Genomic DNA, 12,553 nt, shown 5'->3' with positions numbered 1-12,553 from the left:
TTATTGCTTTCATCTTTCTCATTATGACCTCTAAATGGTTGACCAGTTTTTCCTAAGAAAATTGTGATGTCAATGAGTCTTTCCATGTACTTGCGATTCATTAGACGGTCAGCTTCGCATTTTTTTAAACTTAAATTTTTAGCGTTGTCTAAAACTACATCAATAGGTTTCCCACTCACGTATTGATGTAACGATGTTGAACTAGTTAAATGGGATTTTGATAATTGATGTTTATCTAACAATTTAGTAGCATTGGCCCAGTTTCGAAAGCCATTAGTAGTAAATGCAGAATCAAGTTGACTAGAGTTAAAATTATTGGATTTGAAAAATCTACATGAAAAACAAAACGCTGCATCTTTAGCAACACTGTATTCAATCCAGTTATACTTTTTAAAATAATGAGCATGAAAACTACTTTTTGCTTTCCAATTTGTACACGGGGATAAATAGGAAGTACTGGTTGAAATGGTCCTAATTCAATTCTTGCTTTTAATTCAGTTCTATCTTTTGGGAGTTCATTTATGGGATCGTTTGGATCATAAAAAGATGATTTATCTGAAATGAATAATTTGTACAAAAAAATTAAAATTCTAAAATACAATGTTCAAAAAATAAGTTTTTTTTTTTAAATTATTAAAATTAAAATTTGCCCAATTTTTTTTCTACATTTTTAATTTGAATTAACTACATACCCAATTTTCATTAACTACATACCTACCTATTAGTTACTAAATATTCATACTGATATTTAAGTTGTAATATTTACAAATATTTTGTACCTATAAAATATATAGTGTACATCAAAATTAAAATTAGTGAGAAACAAGAGTAAAGGACAGTTAGGTTAGTTTATAGTTAGGTTCACATTTATACAAGTAAAACAATAATTAATAAATACATTTTATAAAAATACATAATGCACAAACTTATTACAATCTTTAAACAATATACCTGCAAATATCCAAGAAACAATTTTTAAGTCCTATAATATACCTATTATACACTATACTACTTATAAACAAGAAACAACATTGAATATAAGTGACCAACACAAAACAAACACATATCTTTTTAACATAAACAACACAAACAATCTTAATATTAGATATGTTACCAATGTTTGGTTGTTTTGGCATAATATGCTCTGGGTCATCTGAATTTACTTCATTATTATCCTCAATAATGTTTTCAACTAGAAAACAAAGTATTTTACTAAATTAATTCAATTTAAATGGTGTTAAACTATTTAAATATAAGGCATTTTGACATACATTGTTCTGGTATTAGATCTTGATTTCTGGGTTTAAAAAAGTAAGAATATTCGTTTTTTATTTTTTTGAAGACATTTTAATATTTTATTATTTTTATTATATTTAAATAATCACTGTGTGTGTCAGAAGATTTTCAGTAAAATTTCAAAAGATTGAATGGAAAACAAAACAATATAAAAAAAATTATCACTTATCATTTAATAATAAAATTATCACTAATACAATTTAACAAGATACCATGATAGTATGATACCATAATTTCGTGGTGTAAACCAGTGGTTTTCAACCTGGGGGTCGCGACCCCCAAAGGGGTCGCGAATGATAGGTTTGGGGGTCGCCAAAAATAATACACGAAATTATTTTTCCATATTATTTAAAAATAAAATAAGTTAATTATTTATTTGATTCTATATCTATATAATACACATGCCAAAATGCGTAATCTTATCGGACGATAGCGGACATAGATAATTAAATTGTTCGTAACTAGTATCGATCATATACGTATATTTGAACGATTTCAGTCGCAAATATTTATAATAATCAGTTTCTACCTAGCTGTCATTTGAGTTGAGTAGTACATTTATTTCACGCGATATAAAGTCAACATTTTTGAGTACATAACTATTAGTTATTACTTATTACACTATTTTAATATGGACAAATTTTTAATTAAACGACCTTCGACTTCTTGTGAAAGTGTAATTGTAAATAAAAAACGTAAATTGTCGGAAACTACAACGGACCAATCTATTAATGAGGAATTGGAAGAAAAAAAAACTTACAATTTTGAGAACCATAAAAAAGAACGTAAATATCAAGAACAGTATATAAAATTTGGATTTACTTTTATTGAAGAAAAAGGTAAGCATCGTCCTAAGTGTTTAATATGTTTAGAAATATTGGCTTCCGAAAGTATGAAACCCTCTAAACTTAAACGACATTTAGAAACAAACATCCGCAATTCAGTAATAAAGATGAACAATTTTTTAAAAGACATGAAAATTCATTAAATGTTCAAAAAAAAGTTTTTCATGCATTTTCTACAGTTTCACAAAAAGCTTTAGTTGCATCATTCGAGGTTTCATACTTAATAGCAAAATCAAAAAAACCGCATTCGATTGGCGAATCTCTTGTCTTGCCAGCTGCTATAAAAATTGTAACGGCTATGCACGGCGAGGCATATGCAAATGATTTAAAATCAATTCCATTATCTGATAACACTGTATCACGTCGAATTTCGAACATATCTGATGATATATTAAAACAACTTTTAAATAGATTGCAAAATAATTATTTTGCAATGCAACTGGACGAGTCTACAGATACTTCTAACTTCTCTCAACTTCTTGTGTATGTCAGGTATATTTACAAAGAAGAAATTTTAGAAGACTTTTTATTTTGTAAAACTTTAAACGGCAGAACCACTGGTAATGACATATTTATGCTTATTAATACATTTTTTGAAAATAATAAAATTTCGTGGTCAATGTGTAAAGCCATTTGTACAGATGGTGCAGCAGCACTTACTGGATCAAAGAAGGCTTAAGAGCTAAAGTTAACGAAATTTCACCAAATATACTATTTACTCATTGTATGATTCATAGGGAAGCTTTAGCAGCTAAAAAACTTGAACCCTTTGTCAATGAAGTACTACAAAATGCAATTGATGTAATTAATTTTATAAAATCTAAAGCACTAAATTCTAGATTATTTACGATACTTTGTAATGAAATGGGATCTGATCATACAAAACTACTACTTCATACTGAAGTTAGGTGGTTATCCCGTGGTAAAATTATTAAGAATTTTTGAGCTTAAAGATGAAATACGAATTTTTCTCCTCGAACATAAAAGTACACTTGCAGAACACTTCTTAAATGAAAATTGGTTAGCAATTTTAAGTTACCTTTCCGATATTTTTGAAAAATTAAATAGTCTAAATTTAAGTCTTCAAGGTAAAAATACAAATATATTATTCTCTCTGATAAAATCGATGCTTTCAAAAAAAAATACGTTTATGGATAAATTATGTTAATAATGAAAACTTTGAAATGTTCTCATGTTTTTCAGAATTTATGAGTGACAATGAAATATTTGATATTAAAAAATTAAAGACATAATATTAGTTCATCTTAAAAATTTGGAAAACAATTTTAACACACGGTTTGAAAAGTTTCCAGAAAAAAAGTTAGGATGGATAAGAAATCCATTTTCTATCAATATTAATGAAATCGATTCTGAATTAAGTTTAGTTATAAAAGAGGAACTAATCGAGTTATCTTCCGATGAAAATTTGCGTTTAAAATTTAATGAAATGACAAGTGATAAATTTTGGATTTATATAAAATCAGAATACCCAGAATTGTCAAAAATAGCTTTATCAACAATTCTACCATTTGCATCGACTTACTTATGTGAAACGGCGTTTTCAGCTCTTACAATAATAAAAAATAAATATCGTACAAAATTGAGTGTAGAATCAGATTTAAGAGTAGCAATATCTAATATTAAACCTAATATGAAGTCATAATAGCTCAAGTTCAAGCTCAAGTATCCCATTAAGATGTGAATTACCTACAACTTAAATTGTACATTTTTTTTAAATTTTATTTATGTATTTTTTTTTATATTTTAATTTATTATACATGCTTAACAATACGTTTTAAAATAATGTTGAATTATAAATTATTATTAATTAAATTTTTAAGAGTAATTAATCAAAATTGTATACCATGTAAATATTTTATCAGTAATTAAATCAAATTTTAATGAATAAAACAAACATTTTTTTGAAGGGGTCGCATAACAATAAAATAAAAAATGGGGGGTCACGATCCGAAAAAGGTTGAAAACCACTGGTGTAAACCACAATCTATAGCAGTGGTGTATACTACGATTATCTACTGTAGAGAACCGATCTATGTATACCGAGATTATGAAACCACGATATTGATAACAATTACACCCATGGGCCATAGACATTATATTAGGTTTTTATATTTTAAAGTTTAAACAACAGCTGTAGATCTACAGCCGTGCTTTAAACTAAAATACAAATTGATGTTACTTTGTAGTATATACTAGTATGATAAATCATCTACCAAAAGTTCAGGTGTTGCTATAGCATACCCAGCAACACCCGTAAACACGCCTATGCTTTAAGCTGATCTGGTTTTTTTTTTCAAAATTTTTTTAGTATCAAATCTCTGGTTTATATATATATATATATATATATATATTATATTCATTAATCTTATTCATCCATCAAGTGATATTATGAAAGGTCGTTCTCAATGTCGTTTAATTTTAGATTTAATGTAAGTCTGCGATATAGCTGTAGAAATTAAGTATTAAATCGACATGTTAATATTTGTTAAAATGAAAATCGATTGTAATTATTTTAACGGATGAGGTTAATTTTTCAATATTAGTATAATGTAAGAACTTATATTATTTTATTATTTTACTTAATATAAACTGATAATTGTTTTTATACATAAATAGTTGAAAATACATTTCGTTAATTTTACATCACTAACTGCATCGTGTATATAAGTTATATCATGGTTTTGATTACAAATTGAATCATGAGTTTCCTTCAACGATAAAAATCTACCATTTTTAATTATATAACCTAATTTATGGTTTAATATAATTTCATTACTTTTAAAATTAATTCATTTTAAATAAAATACTCTATTATTATCAGTATCGTATGCAGTCATATTCAACATTATATTTGTATTAAAACCTAATCTTTGTAAAATATTTTTATCTGAATTACCATTCCATAGTAAAATAATTGCATTTTGGTTATTAAAATCAAGATAGTTTTTTAAAAAGCTTGTAGTTAGGTTCGACGTTTTTGATTTCATAGCTAAATGTAATTCGTTTAATATAACTTGAAGCTGATCTGGTTTCTTTTCAAAATTTTTAGTAGCAAATCTCTAGTTTTTGTATATGAATAATTATTCATTAATCTTATTCTTCCATCAGGTGATATTATTAAAGGTCGACCTCGTAGACGAATAATTTCAGATTTTACGTGAGTCTGTGATATAGCTGCAGAAATAAGTATTAAATCTGTACGTTGATAGTTGCTGAATTCAAAATCAATTATAATTATTTTTATTTTTTGGTTTTTGCCTGTAATTAAACAACATCAATTAATAGTATCATAGTATTATTTTTATCTATGTTACTAAAATATATTTTAATAAAAATAAAATACTGATTTCATAATTTTTTATTTTATATAAAATTTAGATTATTGAATGTACTTTATATATTTTATTGATTTATTTTTTTTATTTATGCGTAATATGAATTTATTTGATATAAATATTTCATTATTCATCTGATTTTTATTTCACTGAAATTTTGAAAAATATTAAAACATATTTTTTTATAATCAATAATATAAATATTTTATAGTCACATAACTTATTATTTTTTAAAAATATATAAAAAAATAAAAACAATCATATATTTTATATTTATTCACTAAGACTAGCAGATTCACCAGCAGCTTAATTAATATATAATGATATACAATATTCAAATAAAATAATAATTTTCAACTTTGATTTTATATCATATATTTTTTAATCTGATCGTGTTTTACAACTTTTATATATATATTAAATATTGAATTTGAATTCAACCAATTTTATTTTTTTATATTTTATTCATTTTATTTATATTTCATATAATACGTATGTTTTCATTTTATTTTAAATATTTCATAATTAATTTGATTTTTATTTCACTGAAATTTTGAAAAATATTAAAACATATTTTTTTTATAATCAAAATATAAATATTTTATAGTCACATAACTTATTATTTTTTAAAAAATATATAAAAAAATAAAAACAATCATATATTTTATATTTATTCACTAAGACTAGCAGATTCACCAGCAGCTTAATTAATATATAATGATATAAACAATATTCAAATAAAATAATAATTTTCAACTTTGATTTTATATCATATATTTTTTAATCTGATCGTGTTTTACAACTTTTATTATATATATTAAATATTGAATTTGAATTCAACCAATTTTATTTTTTTATATTTTATTCATTTTATTTATATTTCATATAATACGTATGTTTTAATTTTATTTTAAATATTTCATTATTCATCTGATTTTTTTATTTCACTGACATTTTGTAAATTATTAAAACATATTTATTTATAATTAATTATATTTGTATTTTATCTTACTTATTGTTTTGCTGCATAGTTTGATGAATACCTCGGTCCATGTTGTTACGTTGAATAAGTAGGTTTTAGTTTATCAATTAAAAATGAATTAAGAACTAAACTGTTTCTTCAAATTAATATTGTATTTAATTTAGATTAATTATTAATAAAACTTAACTAATATCAAAAACCTTGCTTGATGATAGTGTTGTAATAAAGTCGGCGACTTACACAAGTACTGAAAGGCTGAGGATAATATACTATACCCTACTCAAGAGCACTTTGTAAATGACTATAAGTCTATAAATATTGAATGATTATGAACCAGATTTATAGTCTGATCCAGTGGTGTTATATGTGATCACGCCATATTACACTTTGATCACAGTTATTTTATAGATTAGGTAAAACTATGATCACACCATATGATACCACAACCTTACAAATCTGTATATAAGTGATCAGTAGACATTGATTATAGTTAGTGTTAAATCTCAACATTGTCTATAAATTTTATGTTTCGTCGTTTCATACCGTAATATATCCGTTTGCTACAAGTCGATAACAAACCAAGTAACACAATTTGATCAGGTAAATGTTTTTAAAACAATCTGTTATATTAAAAATTAAACTTATACTGATTATCATTTTTATTTAAGGTATATTTAATATATATATAAAATAATATGTCGTACTATACTAATGTATCTGCAGGCGAAAGCTCTTCAAATGATGATGTAAGTACCTATACCTATTTGTTTATGTATGTGTGTGTATGATATTAATATATTATTATTAATCTTCTTTAAAACCGGTAAAAATGCAGAATAAAAAAAGAAAAAATGATACTGAACCAAAAGTTAAAATGTCTAAGGCTGGAAAGGTAATAATTTGTATTGTATTATTTTTTTAAATATTACACACACACACACACATTCATTTTTAATATAAATATATATGAATGTATAGCAGCGAACAGAATCAATAGAGACGTACAAGGATGCCTTAGCTAGTGTAATTTCGAAAGGAAATATTGAAGATAACGTTTCAAACTCAATAACATTGACGGAAGGAAATTACACGTATACGATTCGGTGTCCAGTAGCGCCAAAATGCGATGACTACTACGTCATCCAACATAATAAAACTAGTGCTATTGGGATCACAGATTAACGACGCGCGCTCTGGTGTATTAAATTTGAACTAACCTATTCGGGTAACATTTTATGATAGTAGAGTATATTTTCTATAGTTTGATATTATTATGGTTAATGGTTAAAATTAATTTATATTTTATTGTGTTTAAGACTTTAAGTAGGTATTAGTACCAGCCACTAGGACTTACATATTACCTATATTATTATATTTTAAAATATCATGACAAATATATTATGTCAATGCCACAATAATAATTATTAACTGTATGTTTACCGAATTTAAATTATTTTCTTCAGACTTAACTATAACTCAACAAAAGAAAAGTCATAATTTTTGCTCTGTGTTTGGTTGTAACTCAAGGTATTCAACTTGTGAAGGCATTAGTTTTCATCAATTTCCGAAAGAAAACGAAATAAAAATTATGTGGTTGAATAAACTTGGAGTTGAGGAACTTGTTGATAAAAGAAGAATATGGCCAATAAATCTAAGAATGGATAAAAAAACTTTACAAAAAAAAGATTGCAAATATGTTCAAGACATTTTACAGAAGATAACTATTTCTGTCCTAGGTGAGTACAGTAGTATTAGGAAAGTTCTCTCTAACTTTATTTAAATTGTTTAATGTAGGTAATTATCTTATTTTTTAATACCTATTAGTTCAATAAAAGCAGAGAGAAAATGCCTAAAAAAAAATGCAGTTCCAAATATGAACTTACCTAAGTCATCTATTCCATTTATTTCTCCTAAGAAAAGATTATCTTCAAGAAATATTGCTTCTCCCAAAAAAATAAATATCAGTAGTAAGTGTAATGACTTTTTTCTACTAATTAAATGGTTTTTCCAGTTACCGCCGACGACGACGGACAAATAAGCCGTCACGAGTCACAACCAATAAAGCCCGACATAACCATAGATTAAACCTGTATAATCTAACAAAAAAAAAGTGAAAACACAAAAAAACACATAAAATTGTATTGAAAATGACAATAATTAACAAAATTGCAATAAATTAAAAAAAGGTCAAAATTGCAAAAAGTTGCACTTAAAATTTTTATGTATTAATTGGTACTCATTTGAAACAAATTTATAATCTACTTAGCAACGAATCCGAACAATAGAAAAAAAGTTGCAAATGCAACAACATCCGTGCCCTAGTAATGAGTAAACTATTCATTTTAATATAATTTATCATAATATGCCATACATTTTTATACACATATTTTTAAGTATTAAAACCTGTACCTACATTTAAATCAAATGAAAGACATTTTGTTTAGAGTCCAAAGAAACTTGATTTATCCAGTATCACATCACACCATAATGTAAAGTCTACTAGTCCTCTATTGGTAGAAACTATAAATGACCATGATCAGCACCAAATTGAAAACGTTCAAAGAATACTGGAATACAAGAACGATAAGGAAGTTCAAGTTTCTGTTGGTGATATATTTGTGCCTTTCATTAACTTAATTGATTCTGAAAAAAAGTTAGTGACTATGACTGGAATACCTTCTTTTTCAGTTTTGGAAAAAATTGTAGAGGTTTTTAGTAGGCATTATCCAGACACCAGAACTCATAATCTCAGTATTAAGGAAAGAATCATACTAATTTTTTTAAAACTAAAACAAGATTTATCATTTGCAATCTTGTCAATTTTTTTTAAAAATCTTAGTGCGGAAACTTGTCGTTTTATTTATGTTACAAATATTCCTTTAATAGCTAGTATTTTAAAACATATAATTTACTGGCCATCAAGATATGAAATTTTAAATAATATTCCATATTGCTTTGAAAAAATTATGAACACTAGAGTTGTATTAGATTGCACAGAAATTTCTGTGCAACGGCCAAAATGCTTAACTTGTCGTATTAAAGTATACAGTAATTATATGTCTACATTTACCTTGAAATTTTTAATTGGTATTTCTCCTGGTGGTTTAATTACCTTTATTAGTGAGCCATTTGGTGGGCGAGCATCAGATAAAGCAATTTTTGAACAAAGTGGATTGATGAATAAGTTAGAACATCCAGATGCTATTATGGTGGATAAAGGATTTATGATAGATGATTTATGTAAACAGAAAACAATTGAAATTATTCGTCCTTCCTTTTTAAAAAACAAAAAACAGTTCTCCATGGATGAAGCGTTACGGAGTAGAGACATCGCAAGTGCAAGAGTTCACATTGAGAGGATAAACCAACGTCTAAAAACATTTAAAATACTCCAGAATAAGTTTCCATGGGCTCATGCACATCTCTCTTCAGATATTATGGTTATAATTGGAGGCATTTGTAATCTGAGTCCGCCAATTTTCTCAAATGATAAATTTAGTAATATTTCAGTTGACTAAGTACAATAAATATAGTCTTGTATAATGTATTTGCATTAAATGTGTTAGGTAGTATATATAATTTGGAAAAAATACACAATAATTTACACATTTCTTATATCAATTTCTATATATTTAAAATTATTTAGGCACAGAAAATTACACATAATAATATATACATCTGTAAGTAATAAGTATTTATATTATTTGAATCATTTTTTGTGTATCTAAATGATATGTACTAATATACTATTTATGTAATACAATTTTAATTAGCAATACAGTGTTATTATTATAAATATATTACTAGAATAGTATTAATATTATGCTGATTAAAGCTTGAGAAATATTACAGATGTAAGGTGACTAAAGTAGATTTTTAAGTACAACAGAAGATTTATTTTTGACCAAATCAGTATATTGGATAGTATATTTGTATATATAAAATCATCTATTGTTTGATAATTTGCATATTTCATGCAATAATTTGTCAAAATAAACACTTTTTAAACTTAAAAGCATACGTTTGCAGTAGTCATAATTAAAATCTATAGGAATAACATGATAGTTGTTATCAAAGCTACTATAAATTATAAAATCACAATGTGTTACATTTAGCATTACAAACCCAAGCTGTATTTGTGCATAATATGCATGATTTTGTTTTAAGTCCAGTTTACCATTAGGTTTTTTTATTATGTAAGATAGGTCACCAAGCATATCTAATTGACTCTGATATGATCCTTTAAAAGGACATTTTATTTCAATTAGTTTTATAGGATTATTGTTTGCATCTAAAATTACACCATCAGGTGAGTACCCTAACCAAGGTGTTATTGAATGGGTAATAAATCCACATTCATAAACTTTTATGTTATTAGTTTTTGAATAAAGTTGTCTTGCTATACTTTCAAACTCAATGCCATGCTTTACAAACTTATTGGTAAATGTTTTTGGCCAAAAATATCTACTAGCCTTAAGTGCCCACTGTTTTTCAGTTTTTTGAGATTTATTATAGGTGTATAGTGAATAACACCGGCTACCTGTAATCCTAAACTGTCTTACAGCTTTCCAATAGACTTTATCTTTAAGAGACTTATTTCTTATATACTCTGTAGGCTTATCTAATAATTTGGAATATCTAGCTAAACAGCAATTTTTAAGTTCATTTACAGAAAAATTATGAACAATATCCAGCAAACTATTAGGTGTCAACACAATTTCAATATTAGAATCAGCATCAATGTTCTTTAATCTCCCTTCTTCAGTACAAATTAAATTTCTACCTTTAGTATGTAAAGCTAAAGCTGAAAGTGGCGAAGCAAAAACAAAAGCTGATCTACAATGCACAAAAGAAAAAGCTAAAAAAAATAATACTCATTATTATGTTAGTTTTTTATTTTTAGTTAAATACCTAATGTCTTCACCTGATAGTTCTCTATTACAGGTCGGAACAATTATTGGTTTGCAACAACAAAATTGTTTAATGGGAACAGGAGAATATTGTTGTAAAGATGGTTCCTTAAAACGTGACCACTCACATCTAACATCGGTCGATGATAATGTATCAATATCAGATATTGGAGTTCTAACAAAAATCATTCAACATTATCATTGTAAGACTAATAATTATTTCTTTAAATAAATTATAAAATTAATTTACCTATTTAAATATAAAAGTATTGCTACAACATGTTTACAACATTCTGATGCCCCAGCTGCACAAGTATATTTTACTTGAATTATTTCTAATTTAACACCTGATTTAAAATTACCACTCACTTCGTGTGGCATTTCTCGAATATGAGATGTTTGAATAATTAGTGCTTTTATAGTGATTATTTGTTCCTAGTAAAATATAAAATTATTTAATTAAAAAGTAAATACTACCTATGTACTTTAATATAAAAATAAAGTAGCTAACAGACATATACAATATACATATTGCATATATTGATATAATATATAATATATTTACATTATAGCTGTTTAAATTAATAAACTATTGTCATAAATCATCATTCATTTCATGCTTAAGCAATAATTTATTTTAATGAAATTCAATAAAAAATATGAATCCAATTCCAATACAACTTATAATTTTTTAATTAAAAACTTACCTTCACTAATTTTCCACAAAGCACAATTTGTTTCGAATTTAAAACTTGTTCACCCTCAATTGCATTTTTTGAGTTGACTGAGCATTTAGCATAGGAAAAAATATCACTTAAAAGTAATGCCATTTCATATAACTATATACTATTAACTATATAAGTTATAAGTATGGTATTAATAACCGTTAAGATATAAAATTACTTATTAGGTACCTACCTACGTTAATAATAATATTTAACTATAAAATAATTAACATAAAACAAATACATAATACAGGTACAAAGGAAAGTAGGTAATCATAATAATAATATCGTATTTATAATAATAATAATTCAAATTTCAAATGTTTTGTCATAATCATGATAATATGTTAATAATCTGGTACCCGAATACATCAGTCATTTTGAAACGATTACAGCGCGCCCAGTGGTAATCTGTTTCACCAATAAAGGACATTCCGTC

At 25.6% G+C, this 12,553-nt stretch overlaps 1 protein-coding gene across 1 annotated transcript; it reads right to left on the bottom strand.

The window, feature by feature from the left end:
* Window positions 1-10,453: 10,453 nt before the first annotated feature.
* LOC126555678 (uncharacterized) lies at window positions 10,454-12,219 on the bottom strand (the record flags this gene model as incomplete). Its single annotated transcript, XM_050210575.1, has 4 exons — window positions 12,097-12,219; window positions 11,640-11,824; window positions 11,391-11,564; window positions 10,454-11,315 (listed from the first exon to the last, which is right to left on the bottom strand). Coding segments are annotated over exons 1-4 (1,344 nt in total), but the record flags the coding sequence as incomplete, so codon positions are not given.
* Window positions 12,220-12,553: the final 334 nt, after the last annotated feature.

Source organism: Aphis gossypii, unplaced genomic scaffold (genome assembly GCF_020184175.1).
Source record: "Aphis gossypii isolate Hap1 unplaced genomic scaffold, ASM2018417v2 Contig00996, whole genome shotgun sequence".
NCBI lineage: Eukaryota > Metazoa > Arthropoda > Insecta > Hemiptera > Aphididae > Aphis > Aphis gossypii.
Note: the sequence above shows the minus strand (reverse complement) of the source record. Positions and strands in the feature narration are given on the sequence as shown.